This window comes from Liolophura sinensis, chromosome 8, assembly GCF_032854445.1.
Source record: "Liolophura sinensis isolate JHLJ2023 chromosome 8, CUHK_Ljap_v2, whole genome shotgun sequence".
Classification (NCBI taxonomy): domain Eukaryota; kingdom Metazoa; phylum Mollusca; class Polyplacophora; order Chitonida; family Chitonidae; genus Liolophura; species Liolophura sinensis.
In genome coordinates, this window is record NC_088302.1 from 43,981,481 (window position 1) to 44,000,011 (window position 18,531).

Genomic DNA, 18,531 nt, shown 5'->3' on the forward strand with positions numbered 1-18,531 from the left:
GTTTGTTTATTCACCATTATAATATACAAAACATAAGATTCATATAAACATACAGAAATATACTGGCGGGAATCAAGTTCCATGGAGCTTGCTCTGTCCCATTCTATCTATTTTGTATTAAGTTTAATGGAGTTATTCCCCCCTGATTCCGGTAGATTATGGCGGCAGCCTTTCCTGTTTTGTATTGAGTCTCATTGAGTTATCCCCCCTGATTGTTGTAGGGTAATGCCAGTTCAGAGGTCCCTGGGGCTGTACTTTTCTGTGTGGTGGGAGGCAAAATGAGTGAAGGTATCAACTTCGCAGATGAGATGGGCAGGTTAGCTCTTTTCTTGTGTACTTAAGATTTCATCAGTTTTGTAACAAAGTGCAAACAAATCTGTGTGGCATCAATGATGAAATGCAGATACCTGTTCAAACAGATGCATGTAACTGTGGCCCTGGTGCCGTTTAAATGGATGATACATGTTAAGTACAGATAGAATGGATCGCAGACCTTGTCCACCCTAGTTCCCCAACCTTTTCGCATATAAAGAAGCAACTTTCAGTGCATTATAAGCACTTTTAAAGTGTGATTTTGGAGAAAAAAACAACATCAGATGGATTGACCAATTACAGGGCTGCCCAAAAAGTATCGTTTTATCAGTCTACACAGGTTGATGCCTTCAGAATATGCTTGAAAAACACCTTGCAAACATGCGAAAAATTGAAGAATTACAGCATTACAAGATCAAGTTTGCTGAGATTTGTTGTAACTTGTAAGGCAGAATTAGATGACCTGACCACGACACTCATGACTGTCATAATACCATTTTGTAATAGTATAATATCTCTTGTGGCCAAACTTAATTTTTTGAACATTCAGGAGACAGATGTTCAAAATTGGCTTTTGACAGGGAATGTTAATGTGTGTGTCTCTGTTTATGGGGCCTTGGTGACAATAAGTGATCCACATTGCTCTTGTGACCCTTTGTGAAGTCTAATGTTGTTCAAACGCCATTTGTCTTCAGCCAACACGTGTGCATATCTGTACATCACATGGGTGAATGTTCATCAGTAAGTTGCTGAAAGTCAGTTTACTGTGGGCACATAAAACTGACATCCATTCTATGTGTGAACCATTTTTGAGCGTGACGTTTGTAACTAACTATCGATTAAATAATATTACAACATCAGTGCATGATAAATCCCATTCATTGTTTTGTGTTTCTTTCCTCCCTTCACATCTAGGTGCGTGATCATGGTGGGTTTACCTTACCCTAACTTATACTCTCCGGAGCTGAAAGAAAAAATGACCTACCTCAATACCAACTTTGTAAGTTGTCAAATGAGCTTCTTAAAGGGATAGAGAATTGATGCTGATTGGCTGACGGTGGAAATAGGATTTCCTAGGTTAAATCTTGCAGCCTAGATCATGCTCGAATAAATGTACCATCCTAATATTCAGCCTGGACTTGCCTGTTTCTCACATCAGACAACCAGAATCGATTCGGTATCCCTTTAACTTAAATATTTTCTCATTAATTTGGTAAATATAAAATATTCTAAAATATGACACAATGGATAGAGCAGGATAAGTGTACAACTTTCATTGTGCATTCACAAAAATCAGCAGCACATAAATTCAGACTATAAATCTTCATCTGTCAAACTTTGTCTTATGAGCTACGTACATTGTATAGTGTAGGAGCATCACACATGATTTTCATGAATTGTAACCATCATTTTCGTCACAAAGCGCTTCGATTTCTTTCTATAATGTCGCTACCGTGGACGAATTGGAGTCGTACAAGAGTTGACTTGTCAACTTAAGTGTGACTACAAGAATTTCTTTGGCTTAAATTGTGGTAACTGCGATTGACCTTGATTGAAAGATTGCATCAAATCACAGAGGTCCGTAGGTAGTCGTAACTCGGGTGAGGCCAATTTCATAGGAATTCAGGGAGGCCCATTCATGGGCCCAGAGTTAATCAATGTGATGAACGTGTTTGACCAAATCCTTTAGTGTGGCCTGGTCATTGAAGGAAATCACACCAGTTGAATGCATTTATAATTTTCATGGATTTCTTTCACTGACTTTTCCTGTATAATTGTGAGTGCAAATGGTGATATGTTAATGAAAAATCAAGTCATGTAATTTACTCTTAATCACTACAATTCCACATGATTTTCTCATGATTTTTCATCAGCTTGCAAAATGGTGGTTAGTTGATGGAAAATTCCATAAAATTTTACGTCATGTAGTTTAATTCTGTTTTGAGTGTCAATTTTTTCAAGCCCAAGTCAAAAGATGGCCGCCTGCCTGGACAAGTCCACTATGAGAATCTGTGTATGAAGGCTGTCAACCAGTCTATTGGTATGTTGTTTTTTTTGTCTCCAGTGAAGTTAGATTTTCTTACATTCTGTATACAACGAGCCTATTGTAATCCTGAGAACAGTTTACTTTTGACACCCTTAGTGTGTTTTGAATCCAGATTACTCTGGCTCCCAGTGTAAGTCTGGGGCCCTTTCCATTCGCTCCCTGGTGGCCACTGGAGGAGGTAGTAGCCACTGATGTGTCGTTCCATTGACCACTGGAGGAGGTAGTAGCCACTGATGTGTCGTTCCATTGGCCACTGGAAGAGATTGTAGCCACTGATGTGTTGTTCCATTGGCCACTGGAGGAGGTAGTAGCCACTGATGTGTCGTTCCATTGGCCACTGGAGGAGGTAGTAGCCACTGATGTGTCGTTCCATTGGCCACTGGAAGAGATTGTAGCCACTGATGTGTTGTTCCATTGGCCACTGGAGGAGGTAGTAGCCACTGATGTGTCGTTCCATTGGCCACTGGAGGAGATTGTAGCCACTGATGTGTTGTTCCATTGGCCACTGGAGGAGGTAGTAGCCACTGATGTGTCGTTCCATTGGCCACTGGAGGAGATTGTAGCCACTGATGTGTCGTTCCATTGGCCACTGAGAACAGTGGCACTACTGCCGCCACCGCGTGACGGTGGTAGAGTCGGAGGAGTGTTTTACCTTATAGGTCAACATTTTACTCAGCTATTCACAGGGTTACAGTTGCCTCCCATACTACATGGATTGCCAAATGCAGTTCGCAATTTGCATATCAAAGACCCCTGTGGTACAGTTGTGCACTAACTCCCCTCACAGTGTGTTTTACCACCACAATGATTTACAACCCCATAACATATGAAGTCACTGCTCTGCAATTCTTACGCATACAGTAAACATTCATAGTTGAAACAGTGTAATAATTTTGGTTTTTCTTGTTTATTAAATGGCAAGATCTTAGCATGATATAATTAGAGGATAATATCAGTCGTTCTACTTTCTTTTGGTTTAAAGGTCAATATTTGAACGTACTACATGACTTGAACATTATGCAGTTTTACAAACTGCTCAATGAGGCAAGCTACCAATATTCTCTGACTGACGTGTTGAAAATCTGTCTTACATTTACACACTAATACATGTGCATTTTCTTAACAAATATGATACATGGCTTGCACTCACTTTAAGATGAAGTATTCCAGTAATCTTATTCAAGGTTGTCTTGTCTGTTCGTGCAGGAAGGGCCATACGACACAAGAACGACTATGCCAGCATCTTACTGTTAGATCATCGCTACAGCCGAGGGAATGTGGTTAGTAAACTGCCAACCTGGATCTCTGACCACCTGGTGAAAATGGAGAGGTTTGGACCAGCCTTTGGAGCATTAAGCAAGGTGCTTGCCTTTTCCAGATGTTTTGTTGATATAGCTGTTCTTGGAATTTTAAACTGTTTTCATGTGTTAACACAGTGAAATATTTATCTGGAATAGATTTGTTACATGTTGTGAACTTTAGAAAGACTGGTACACACTGGAAAATGTGCTATATAGTCCTCAATATGTAATAAATAAAATAAGACGCCATACCGGAGAATATTGGTCACAGTCATGGAAACAGTTTCATGAAAGTCCAATACCGTAATTCTCTTAATTTGGTGGGCTCGTTTTAGCCAATATACAGGTAATTGTAGAAGGAATACAGTAGGTTTTTCGAACAAAGTTTAAAGGTATGCAATAAGTTAACTTACATTAGCCTGAAGGAATGCTGCAAAGTTCTATGTTTATATAGGCTTCAGACACTTTTTACCAGCAGAGCTTGACCTGTTGAGTGACTCAAGGAAACTGATATTTCTCAGTACGGCAGTTTCTCTGAACAAATACCACAGGCCAAAAAAATCACCAGCAATGTACTGCTTTAAGTGTATAATTTTGTGCAGATACACATCACAACTCATTTAAAATTTTTGAAAGATATTTTGTGATTATTGCAAATAACGAGTTTGTTTGAAAAAAATCAATCCAGATTCTCGGTATATTGGAAATAGAAACCTGTTTGTCATTGGTTGTCCTAAATAGTTGGAACAAAGGGCTCAACGTGTTGTTGTTGAAAAGTGTCAGTACCGTGAAAAGATAGTTCGATGATGGCCTCACCCAGCTCCCACAGAAGGGCGTAACTGGACCTGCTTTCTGGCGCTTATCCTGGCAGTAGCAAACGAGGAATGCCCAATAGCTTACATGGTAGAGAGCTGGACTATGGGCACATAGATCCGATTTCAAATCCCGAAAAGTCAAACAGACAATTTTTTAATGGAATCAGCAAAATTAGTACATCACTTCAACACCTGGTTTACCTCACTTGAACACCCGGTACGCATCACTTGAATACCCGGCACACGCCATTGGAAAACTCAGTACGTCACTTGAACAATGGGTATGTCATTTGAACGCCTGTGATCCGCAAGCAGACGAGTGGGTACGTAGGATGAATGTCCTGTGGCAAACAACGGAGCCAGTGTCTAACATCAGTTACAAACTTTATACCATACATTTGACATTGGCAAGTTACAGTTTGGGCTATGCTGGAAAACATTTTAAAATTTGATGTAATAAGCTACTGACATTTTCCTCACAATCAAGGATGTAGCCTGATTAAATATTTTATTACTTGTTGAACTGATTTTAGTTCAAATTCATGTTTTCTGATAGCATCGGACAAGTATATGTATTTAACTGTGGTTATAACTTTGATTACCTTTTCATCAGTTGTTTCTCTGTTGTTTTCAGTTTTTCATGGGAAAGAAAACCAGATGACGTCTGTTGAATGAATATGAAAGTGATGAAATGAAGACAGGCAAGTTTTAAAAAGGCTCATGGGTATCACACCTGTGAGAGGACACCTGGAGCTCACCCACACAGTGGTCTAATAGAGAGTATTCATGTACATACCAGTCGCCATTATCATCAACACATGTATATGTTCATTTCTTTCATTGCTATTAAATATATTTATTGTTTGGGTATTGTTTATTCATTTGTAGTTCCTGGAGCACAGCTTATGCCATAGCAGTGCGAGTGGCAGCCAATAAAAGGGAAAGCAATGTTAAACAAAATGTTATGGGTGGTACCTTACAAAGTACTGCATGTATTGAGCTCAGGTTTTGCTCACATGTAGATCACAATAATACGAGGTGGATATTTCATCATTGATTCACTGTGTGCACAGAATTACTGTCAGTTACAAAATTCCTAACTTGCAGTATTGTGTATTAAAATTAGTGTTTAATTTCTTTATTTATTTGATTGGTGTTTTACGCAGTATACAAGAATACTTCACTTATATGACGGCAGCAAGCATTATGGTGGGAAGAAACTGGACAGAACTCGGGAGAAACACACGACAGGTTGCTGGCAGACCTCCCCACGTTAGGCCAGAGAGGAAGCCAGCATGTCAAGTTGAACTCGTAGCCACCGCATTGGTGACAGGCTCCTGGGTCCTTGCACCACGCCGGCGCATAATCAGTGTTTAATAAAGTAATTGTAAAGGGAAGTGTCTGATAAAGTACTGCATGTTTTGATTTGAAGTTTTACATGCATCTAGAGCACAATGATACAAATGAGCCGGTGGGGGGGGGGTGTTGTTGGTGGTGGTGGATAGCTGATGCTCGGTACATATTACTAGTAACTAACGTACATAACCAAATTCAGAACTTCAGTGCTTTATGTATAGAGCTGAAGTTATGCGTTCATGAGTGTCCCACAGGACAGGCCTTGCTACTTTCTTTTCTCATTCGGTGTCTATATTGAACTGTTGTATCACACACTATTGTTATTTTGGGTTTACACTTGCGTTGTCTGGCTTTTGGTGCTGACAATTTAATGAACCCAATTCTGTTAGACGGGTCGGAAGTTGGTGGTCACGTGACCACCCTTTCGTGCCTAAAATAGCCTCCCAATGTTAAAGCGTTGGGGAAAAGGTCACTTTTTGCCACTTCGCTAGCGGCCAGTAAGGCCCAGTTGTACAAAATAACGTCACGAAAGCTCTGCAGACTATCTGGAAAGCTGAAAAGTATACAAATCCAACGGATACAAGACCGCTGGCAGCGGTTCAAAAATAGGCATTTTCCTATGCAATGACGTTGAGAGGACCGTTTTCTTCACCCACGCCGTTTGTTACTAAGCAGATGACGTGGTCTCTAGCTTCCGATCCGTCTTACAGAATCAAGTTATGATATGATTATAAAACAAATAGGAATCTTTCTGATCTCATGTCAGTTGAAGTGATACCGCAGTGCTAGAGATTTTAATACATTGAATGGAAACAACAGATGAACTAAGCGTTAGTATCTTAAGACCAGATAAAACTATATTTCAGAATACTTTTACTTATTTTCATTGGTCTATGGACCGAGGTTCGTTATGGAGGTGCAAAAATGTGATGAATTTTCAAAAGTAGTCCACTGAGTCTTAAGTATTCGCTGTCAGTGCATATGCGTGAAGAAATGAGCCTTCGTACCAAAGGCCAAATGTTAGTTGTCTGGTCTGATTTCTTTTGGAGTTTGTTGTTTATAGCGCGCATGTGTTTTTTGTCAAGGATAGTAACCCGCCCCACACACCCATACCATACACCTCCTCCACACCACAGAATACCTACAAGCACACCCATCTGCCGCAGTGAGACATCACGAGGTCGTCGATAAAATAACGAGAGTTCTCGTGTCTGATTTCTACCACATTCATAGTATTGGTTATTATCTTACAGCTCACGAGAAAGGCTTTTCAAGGTGGCTAAGCTGGTGGAGAAAAAAAAGCAGTCATATTATTAGATGACATATCTTAGTGCAACGGTAGTGCTAAAGATATATTTATTTACTTGATTAGCATTTTACGCGATTTGTGTTCAAGAACATTCCACTTATACGATTGTGACCAGAGTTGTGGTGAGCGGAAATTGGGCTCAGTCCAGTGGAAAACCGCGATCAATGGCAGGACGCTATATAAATTAATGATTTGACGATGGCGCGATGCGATGCGAAAATGAAACGATGGGTTTGGTAGACGATAATGAGATTTAACACGACTGGTACACACGATGCCGTATCTCCGATGTGAGCCAATATGCTCGACCTTATAGTCATTGTGATAATTTTTCTAGGTAAAGGTATATGAATGTAGGCCTACTTGAGCTGTCTTATTGATTGCTGAAAGCCGAGAGTAATTTAACAGTTAATTGGTGGGCATTATCTCAACCAGGAAAAGAGGGCACCAAAGCACCGGAAGCTCTTGTATCTTGTATATCCGTACACGCGTTCGATTGTATTTTAAAAGAAAAAGTATCCACCCTCAAGGTTGTTATACCTTCCTCCATGACGAAAACCCCCGGCGTATACAGGATACAATTTTGAGCATGGCGTAAAACACCAATCAAGTAATTTTTTTTTTTTGTCACCTTGGGAAGTCATTTTTAAGAGTTGTATTACAATACCCAATAGTATTTGTGAGAAAAATCAGACACCGGAACGATCGCTATTTTATAGACGACTCTTTGATGTCTAGCTGAAACTGAAGCGTGGGTATGGGTCTTAAGGGAGGGGGAGAGGGATGGCGGTATTCTGGGTGACAGACACACCTGCACGCTCCACAGGCTGAGCCGAAGATCGATTCCCCGTGGTCCCTTGTTAGATCAAAAGGCTGTGGCGGAATGACCGCGGCTCCGGCCAATAGTGAAAGGCGGAAATTCTCTCTGAGCGGCAAATACCGATGAATGTCCGCGCTTAGAAATCTACAGCCACCCGATGTGCTGTGGACTGCTAGATAGGCCTGCGGACAGATTGGAGTGAGCAATCTGGGTCAGATACAAACATCTGCCATGTGCATAAGAGAAACGCACACCGACGACGTTAAGCCCTCGGTCACATGGCCAGATACGTCTGTTAGAAAATGATGTTATATGTATAAAGAAAGAGGCCATGTTTACCTGCGTGGCCAAACGCTCGAGTCCAGGGTTGACAGCCACCCTCGCAAGTGCCTGCCCGCTTCCGTTGTAGCCCAGTACTCGACATGTACAGCCCGACGACTGGAGCCTAACAGCTGATCGACGCGACCCACGGTACGTTACTTAAACCAAGGAGCCTGATTCGGCATGTATATAGTTAATGTATTCGATTATACACTGACGGACCGGGCATGTATGGTGAACTTTGAGGCCTGCCTGAGGATCACATGTAGGCCTACAGCAAGCTTGTTTATAAAAGCAGTAATTAGCCCTCGGTTAGGAACATATATAGTATACATGTGTATGACAGTGATGTATGCATGTATAATAAGCACTCTATATACACACGTATAATTTGTTGTATATGAACCTATACCGTTGGGTGTATTCATCAGGTATATGTATATGTGTATAATGAAATGAAAAACGTATATTCATCTAGCCTATTTATACATATATATTTATAAAGTCTGTCACATTAATTATATCCGTGTCCGGTTTTTATCAGGTAATTATATTCATCAGGCCTACAGGTTTATTTGAATAATAAAACTGGTTAATGAAAATACGTCATGTATGAAGCGTCCATGTGCAGGTATTGGTGAACAGTACGCCTTAAGCATGAGAGGTAAGGTGCATCTATACCGACCTAATCTATAGGAAGATGTGAGGGACAGTTAGTAATGGCTGCAAACATGCTCATAAACCGACAAGGCCTTGTTGTGACATATATGTACGAAGATGCGGGAAGTATAGGTCTATTATTTGTGAGCTGATAAAGGTACGCGTGCATAATTAAGTGTGTGTTTACTGTTAATATAGTGTTTGTCACGAGAGAGGATTATCATACAGATGCAATTGTCAGCGCGAAATAAGATATTCAAATCGTGCCCATCATTCGTTAAAATGCGCTCAGTTTTATTGCATCGACAAAAGTCTAATGAAAACAGAAAGAAAAAAACAGTTTCGCGTCTTTCAAACAACACGAACATCAAAGTCGATATCTTTTTGGGAGTACTCTAAATCGCTACGACCCTAATGTACATAAGTTTTGGTGCATACCTTGGCCCAGCCTGTGAGAAAGAAGCCATAAAAATCTTGACATAGGTTGACCGTCAAAATCTGGACCTTTCTTTGCCAATAGCTGTCAGCTGAGTAGTCTGGATGGGTTCTTCAACTTCGTTCAATAACACTCAACGCCATCCAGCAGGGTTGAATGGGAAATGTGCATGTGTGTTTTTTTGTCAACACGTTGAATGAAGTTGAGTGAAAGTAACCAATCAGCGGGCGTGTAGAAATAACGCGACCGTCTTGTGGCACCAAGGGCGGTACCAAAATCGAAAGAGAAACTCGTCTCACGATGAGACAGAGGTTTCGATTATACAGGGGTATGAACAATACCCTTGCCTGTAAAACGTTGTCTGAAGATTACAAAGACAGGGCCAAAAGAAAATCATTGTGTCTTATGCATTATAGAGAAAGATTGAAATTTCCCTCCAAATTATCGAAAATTCGGTAAATAACACAACTCAACACACGACAACAGTGTTGGGCAATGTTGACCTATCTGATTTGAAGTGTGGATGGGACACTGAACTTATCTTAACAGCATTCAACTTGCTGTTGAGTCAACAGAAGTTGAACGATCTTTGATAGCCTGAAAGCAGCATTCACACGATGTGATTTGTAGTGGAAAAAAAACAAAACAAAGCTTTATTTATAAAATAAATAAAAAAGCTTTCATGAGCTACGTTTAGGCGATGCGATCTGTCGAGTGTCACAATCGCATGAAATAGGGCTTGTCATTTTCTCATTCGTTTAGTCGACTTCTTTGCATCACCGCTTAATCGTGTAAACAAAACACTTGAGAGTTTCCTGGATATGTACGTAGATGATATCAAACTTGAGACTAAGTTTGTGCGTTGGACTGATGTGTGAGACTGAGTTTGTGCGTGAAACTGAGTTTGTGCGTGAGACTGAGTTTGTGCGTGGGACTGATATGAGAGGCTGAGCTTATTTCATGGGACTGATGTGTGAGACTGAGCTTATTTCATGGGACTGATGTGTGAGGCTGAGTGTGTGCGTGGGACTGATGTGTGAGGCGGAGCTTGTGCGTGGGACTGATGTGAGAGGCTGAGGATGTGCGTGATACTGATGTGCGTGGGACTCCTATGTGAAGCTGAGTTCTTGCGTGGAACTTATGTGCTACGCTATGGTTGAGATAATACTCCCATTCATCCCTGACACATGGATTGAAAACTGAAAAAGTATGGTAATCAGCCTGTGGACTAACCGGTTTTCTGCCGATAGCATGCACTGTTACATATTGACATCATTTTTTGTTTGGGTCAGGTTTATCATGAATTGTTTTCTGTTGATTCCCTCCATAGTGGAACTGCCTTCTCATAGCGGTAACATTAGGTGGCTACGAATAACCACTATGTAACATTATCTCATCATCCGGACGTTGAACACACAAGCTCTTATCTTTGGCTCACAATATTCATTATACAGACGACTGACAGACACGTGAGTAATGTTTGCGTTCAACTCACGGTCCGGTCTCAACGTGCGTATTAACGCACTTTATTGTGTTGTAGTCTCTGTTGTATTAGGTACCTTTATATTTCAGTTATTAATCCGCTTGCTGTAGCTTTATGTTTTATCTGCTGGGGATTATATGTTCGATGTAAACATGTACGACGTGCCCGTTGACCCTGGGCGTATAGACCATTATTTACTTTACGTTTGGCAACATCTCTGAACCAAAGCTTTGTTAGGTTATAGTTCATATTTCTGAATCTCTTCCATATTTGTTACAGGTACATATTTATTCACTTACATACTTTGTCCTGTGCTAAAGAACGACGCCAATATACTCGTGTGTTTACATTCATATGACGGGTTAGGCGTCTAGATGAAAAACTATCGCCTACTCTGTACTTTGTCTACATTATACTCAGAGCTGCGAATGGCTAAGCTATATATTCTTATTAGATGTTTCTTGCCACGTTCTAGCCATTGTATCTCATCGCATGGAAAATCTCTGGTAGCTTGGAAAAGAATGGATGAATTACCGACTTACCACAGTCATGCACGTACCAGGACACTCTGCTTTCAATATTCTTTTTTGCAACTATGAAAAGCGTGAATGCTATAGAACTAGCGAATCGTGGTCTATAGACAAAATGTGTGGGAAACATTTTATGCAGAAGATTTATTTTTCAGCATGACCTATTCTTTGCCGCCATTTTGTCATCCAGAAATCGTTAAAAACGCCTTCTCAAGAACGGCTAATTTGATTACGCTGAAATTTAATTTGCAGATAGAAGGCGCAACGACGAATAAAGTTTCAGAAAATGGTGCATAAATCTGTAGAAGCTGGCTACTGGCTGCATGGTTTACTTTGAGCGTCTGCTCACGAATATGTTAATACTTTACTACCTTTTATTGTTTTGAGACAATTTGTGATTAAGCGAAAATCCGAAATAATGTAAATATTTGTTCACGAATACTTCTGGCGTTGAAGAAACTAAAATTTAAGTAGAGTGAAAGTTCCATATTATCTGTTAAGAAGCTGTTTTTAAATTGACGAGACACTAATACGGCCGGCGCTATTAGGACTCAAATTTTGGTCGGAGCCAATCAATTTAAAAACGTTTTTCTTCAGTCATTCTGAACTGGATTTTTTATAGCAGACAGAAAATGGGGAGGCGAAAAATAGTTTTAAGAATCTATATTCATATCTTGAAACTAGAGAAATTTCACGATGTACATGAAATTCACATAGCTAAAAACTTTTGTTAGTTAACATTGAAAGAGAACTATCTTGTTTAGTTAGAGCTCTTTGTAATGAATCTGGCCTGCCTTGCGCAGTTTTGCTGAAAAATGCGTTCGAAGTGCGAGAAAAATGAAGTTTTGAGTCACGTGACGGAAAACAGTTACTGTGGCAGCCGTAAAGCTGAAAACTAGTGAGCTGAAAGGGATACTGATGTGCTATTTGCGTTAATAAAATTGAAAATACTAAAAGGTTGAACTTTGGTTAACTTCGGTATGCTGTATAGTAAAGGTATAAAACACCGCCTTGCTTAGTATTTGCTATTACGAAAATGTTAAGGTGCAGTGGTAGTCTTACACTGAAACAGAAGCTGCAAAGTGAGACACTTTCTTGGTTACTGTTCGAAACCTAACTTTCTACCAGGACAAATAGCAGCATTTATATATAGCAGGAAAACTGGTGCATGGTCAAGGGGAGATACTCTGTTTAGTAACGGTTTGGGTAATATTCTTGTTTGAAGTACCGATTGGTATTAAATTGTATATTTTTGGGCCATTATGCATACAGGTATTACGTATCCTCATACCAGCGAGTCATAAGTTCTAACCCTGCTGCCAGGGACTCTTCATTGATTTCATTATCTCAAGAATGCAAAATTTAGGTAATTTGGAAAACAAACGAGTGTTAAATGCAGGTGAAAGAAAGGACGAAAGGAAGAAATAAAACATATCTGTACACAACTTGTTATCGATATTATGCAGTTACGACAAACCTGATACGGCGTTTTTGTTACTGTCATTGCCTGCTGTTTTAAATAGTCTTACATGTTATCGGAGTTTCTGTACATACAAGTAGATTTCTGTAAACATTGCGTGATTATCATTATAACGTGTAACTTCTGCTGTTTTAACAACTATTTCGTAGGAGATTTTCAACTTACTTTATGTTTTATGGTTTTTCCGCGTATTACAGTCAAGTATACATTTATAGTCACATACGTAAAACAGTGAATAGTCACAGCCATAAAGCTGTAATTTACTAAGCACTGTGTTGCTAAATACCAGACTTATTCCACTTAAAGAAAATCGACCATTATTCCGTAACCACATATAATATTTGTACATAGAAGGTTTATAATCCCACATCACTGTTAATGCCCTGCAGTACGTCTTTATTCACTGATTTATTCACAGGCAGTTCGATCCGACCTGAAATATGAGGCGAGGACATCTCCTTAGTTAAATGAGCTAGCGGAGGGGATTATAGTAGAAGTTTTGCATCGGACTGTAGATTAAAATCTGCGCTGTGTGTGCGTATGTTAAACCTGTGCGTGTTGATACTTGTATTGCTTCGACTGCGTTTTGAAGATAATGTGAAGTGAAGCTTGGCACCGTACTTCTATAGTGATTTACGTACAGTAAATTGCATATTTATACATCAAATTTAGTACAGTCATTGTCGGATATCATATTGCTGGGGTTATTCAGGTTTATCCAAAATATGGCTGTGGATCGGGTTGTGGTCAAGTGTTTTAGGTACCTTCAATCGCTGAGACATATACGAGTGAAGGGTTCAAATCCATTTAACGTGTACAGGAAATTTGTATGGGTTTCCGCGCTCTCGATGTTTGAGGGGCCTTGGTGACAATAAATAAACGGTCGATGATGCTGGTGGTGCCATTAGCATGTGCAGTCCAGCGTTCGTTGTCCAGTTGTCTTCCACCAAGACGGTTTTCCTGTCTATGCGCTAAACGTGAGAAAGTGCGTCAGTAATTTGCCGAAAAGGTCGATTATTTATCTCGAGCATTCCGCGGTTTCACATCTAAGTGACCATCATCGTATGTGTGTAAAATTGTTGAACATAGCGTTAAAAAGCAATCAATCAATCATAATTAAATAACTGTAAATTGACATGACATCGACTCTATACTGTGGACTATGAAATAGGGAAAGGAATTCTGCTGGTGAAAGTGATACTTGCAGGAACCACTCATTATTCTCTCAAAAATATATTTGTTCTAATTCTGAGGATAGCGCAATATAAGGTTTGCAGGTTTAAGCTTTAAAGATGTTTAAATTGTGTGAAGTTAAAGGAGACATAAAAAAGGACGAAGAGAATGGTTTAATGAACATGAAGAAAGATAAAAAAATGAAAAATAGAAAATATTTATGCATTTTTTCCGTCAGTTGTCGGAAATGACGTCATCGATGTACATACTGGGATAGCGGGACCAGCTTATTGGAGCCCCCCTCAATTTGGACTCAGCTTATTGGAGCCCCTCCCCCCCTATTTGGACTCACCCCACCCCCACCCCCACCCCCCAAATCCCCGCTCACAAACTCACACACGCACTTTATCTATCTTTATCTTTAGCTATCACCGTTGACGTCACCACAGCAATCTGCTTAATTTGCGGACTGACTTCTGGGGGCCATACAAACACTGTACTTTAAAGTCATTTTACGCCCCAAGAGAGAGCTGATAAACTTTTTTGTAGGTTTAAATGTTAGACCACATCATGTGCTTAAAATTAAAAAATTAAAATTAGAAACCGAGCATTTCATGTATCCTTAAGATGGTATACATGGAATACTACCATGTACAAAGCAGCGTTCTGACAGACAGTTACGCACTTTTTCTTACATGCATGGTGTGCCCCAGACATGACCTGCAAGTCTGTAACAATGCAAGGGTTAAGCAAGAGTTAATGGATTTCCGCCTGTAAAAGCACAGATTACAGATAGCTTACTGGCGGTATAGGCTGTACTCAGACCCAATGTAAGCGGGATCATGGTATGGGCGCAGATATATCCGGGTGAGATCTAGGCTTACGTACATTTGTATGCATATAGAAAGTGTAGAGTGTAGACTTTGTCTTTAATAGTAAGCACAGATTAATTGCCCATGCACGATGAGTTTATTGCTCTCATTTTGGAGGCATGTAGATTGAGTCTGTAAGCCCACGAAAGTGTTGATAGTCCCCGGTGTATCAGTTTGGTGCACTATCTGCTTCTGTTGTCCTACCTTGACACTACGCTCTAGACCAGAAAAGGCACCAACATATTAAGTTGACAGCAAACGGAACATTTATTGTCCTCATAAATAACTGTAAGTACTACCAAAGCCATTAGACCTGCGCGTATATAACGACATCGACATTACGCTGGAGTGTACAATGTTGTGTAGCCATTGGCTGAGCACCGTGTAATACACCAGACCCACGCCCAGGCAACGACATCGACATTACGCTGGAGTGTACAATGCTGTGTAGCCATTGGCTGACCGCCGTGTAATACATCAGACCCACACCCAGGCAACGGCATCGACAATACGCCATGTTTGGCCATTTGCCAAATATCACAATGTTGTCATTATTCTGTTTTTGCTATTTATTTTGTATGTTATATTAAGCAGAGAATACCAAATGAACTCGCTGTAAACTGACAAACCCATTAATGTTCATTGTACTCGGTCATTCATGTGGCGCGGAGCACTGATCTTCTTGTCTTATTTTCCACTGATCATCCAGGTTAGTTCTTTCGCTTCTCACCGGAGTGTTCACCACATTAAACACCTCTACCTGGAGAAGGAATGAGACAGACAATTGTTAGGTTTGGGAGTTCCATAAGTATGTCGGTTATTCCAACGAAATGTCACTCATTTGTGTTCATGGAACTATAGCCGAAGGTGTGAATGTTGTTGTGCGCTGACGGGCAGAAGGAAGGGGAGATTCAGATATATTGGCGAAGGCCTTTACGTGTGGTTCAGACATGTGAGACATCTAAAAGGAGGAAGGTGTTGAAAATAACATGGTATGTCGTTATGTACAAGTGAAGCAACCATAAGCTGATTATCGGCCTAGGCTGTGAGGCAGATTGTATTGGTTCAAACAACTAACAGGTAAATATATACCTGCAGTGACCATGAGGTATACAAGTTTATACATTCCTGTATGACCAAGATTGTCTGCTGACAATTGTTTACGAGGTTGACTAAGTCCGCTCACAGAAGAAAAAGTGCATCGCTTGTGCAAGAACTTACTGTAGGCCAGTATACATTGCCTGGGTTATCGACTGGCAGTAGACCAGTATACATTGTCTGGGTTATCGACTGGCTGTAGACCAGTATACATTGCCTGGGTTATCGACTGGCTGTAGACCAGTATACATTGTCTGGGTTATCGACTGGCTGTAGACCAGTATACATTGCCTGGGTTATCGACTGGCTGTAGACCAGTATACATTGTCTGGGTTATCGACTGGCTGTAGACCAGTATACATTGCCTGGGTTATCGACTGGCTGTAGACCAGTATACATTGTCTGGGTTATCGACTGGCTGTAGACCAGTATACATTGCCTGGGTTATCGACTGGCTGTAGACCAGTATACATTGTCTGGTTTATCGACTGGCTGTAGACCAGTATACATTGTCTGGTTTATCGAGTGGCTGTAGTCCAGTATATGTTGTATGGGTTATCAAGTGGTTGTAGTTCAGTACACAATGGATTATCGACTGGCTGTAGGCCAGTATACATTGTCTGGGTTATCGACTGGCTGTAGACCAGTATACATTGTCCGGATTATCCACTGACTGTAGGCCAGTATACATTCTCTGGATTATCGACTGGCTGTAGGCCAGTATACATTGTCTGTATTAGCGACTGGTTGCAGACCAGTATACATTCTCTGGATTATCGACTGGCTGTAGGCCAGTATACATTGTCTGGATTATCGACTAGCTGAAGACCAGTATATATTGTTTGGGTTATGGACTGGTTGTAGACCAGTATACATTGTTTGGGTTATCGAGTGGTTGTATTCCAGTACACATTGGATTATCGACTGGCTGTAGGCCAATATACATTCTCTGGATTATCGACTGGCTGTAGCCCAGTATACATTGTCTGGGTTAGCGACTGGCTGCAAGCCAGTATACATTGTGTGGTGTTATCGACTGGCTGTAGACCAGCATACATTGTCTGGATTATCGACTGGCTGTAGACCAGTATACATTGTCTGAGTTACCGACTGGCTGTAGACCTGTACACATTGTCTAGGTTATAGAGTGGTTGTAGTCCAGTATTCATTGTCTGGATTATCGACTGGCTGTAGACCAGTACACATTGTCTGGGTTATCGACTGGCTGTAGACTCGTACACATTGTTTGGGTTATCGACTGGCTGTAGGCCAGTATACATTGTCTGTTGTTATCGACTGGCTGTAGGCCAGTATACATTGTCTGGATTATCGACTGGATGTAGGCCAGTATACATTGTCTGGGTTATCAACTGGCTGTAGTCCAGTACACATTGGATTCAACTGGCTGTAGACCAGAACACATTGTCTGGGTTATCGACTGGCTGTAGACCAGTACACATTGTCTAAGTTATCGAGGTTGTAATCCAGTACACATTGGATTATCGACTGGCTGTAGGCTAGTATACATTGTCTGGGTTATTGACTGGCTGTAGGCCAGTATACATTGTCTGGATTATCGACTCGCTGTAGACCAGTATACAATGTCTGGATTACCGACTGGTTGCAGACCAGTATACATTGTCAGGATTATCGACTGGCTGTGGGCCAGTATACATTGTCTGGATTATCGACTGGCTGTAGATCAGTACACATTGTCTGGGTTATCGACTGGCTGTAAACCAGTATACATTGTCTGGGTTATCAAGTGGTTGTAGTCCAGTACACATTGGATTATCGACTGGCTGTAGGCCAATATACATTCTCTGGATTATCGACTGGCTGTAGACTAGTATACATTGTCTGGGTTATCGACTGGCTGTAGACCAGTACACATTGTCTGGGTTATCGAGTGGTTGTAGTCCAGTACACATTGGATTATCGACTGGCTGTGGGCCAGTATACATTGTCTGGATTATCGACTGGCTGTAGGCCAGTACACATTGTCTGGGTTATCGAGTGGTTGTAGTCCAGTACACATTGGATTATCGACTGGCTGTAGGCCAGTATACATTATTTGGATTATCGACTGAATGTAGGCCAGTATACATTGTCTGGGTTATCTACTGGCTGTAGTCCAGTACACATTAGATTATCAACTGGCTGTAGACCAGTATACATTGTTTTGGTTATCGACTGGCTGTAGACCAGTACACTTTGTCTAAGTTATCTACAGCCAGTCGATAATCCAATGTGTACTGGTCTACTGCCAGTCGATAATCCAGACAATGTGTACTGGTCTACAGCCAGTACACATTGGATTATCGACTGGCTGTAGGCTAGTATACATTGTCTGGGTTATCGATTGGCTGTAGACCAGTACACATTGTCTGGATTATCGACTGGCAGTAGACCAGTACACATTGGATTATCGACTGGCTGTAGACCAGTATACATTGTCTGGATTATCGACTGGCTGTAGACCAGTACACATTGTCTGGGTTATCGACTGGCTGTAGAC

General features: G+C 40.8%; 1 protein-coding gene across 1 annotated transcript in view; it reads left to right on the forward strand.

Annotated features, from left to right (window-relative positions):
- The window catches only part of LOC135473572 (ATP-dependent DNA helicase DDX11-like), a 53,661-nt gene extending 46,825 nt beyond the window's left edge, over positions 1 to 6,836 (forward strand). The window contains exons 26-30 of the mRNA XM_064753428.1: positions 222 to 316; positions 1,228 to 1,312; positions 2,275 to 2,353; positions 3,566 to 3,720; positions 5,110 to 6,836. Coding sequence (XP_064609498.1) covers positions 222 to 316; positions 1,228 to 1,312; positions 2,275 to 2,353; positions 3,566 to 3,720; positions 5,110 to 5,136 — 441 coding nt within the window. The 3' untranslated portion in view covers positions 5,137 to 6,836. The remainder of the gene's footprint in view (positions 1 to 221; positions 317 to 1,227; positions 1,313 to 2,274; positions 2,354 to 3,565; positions 3,721 to 5,109) is intronic.
- Positions 6,837 to 18,531: the final 11,695 nt, after the last annotated feature.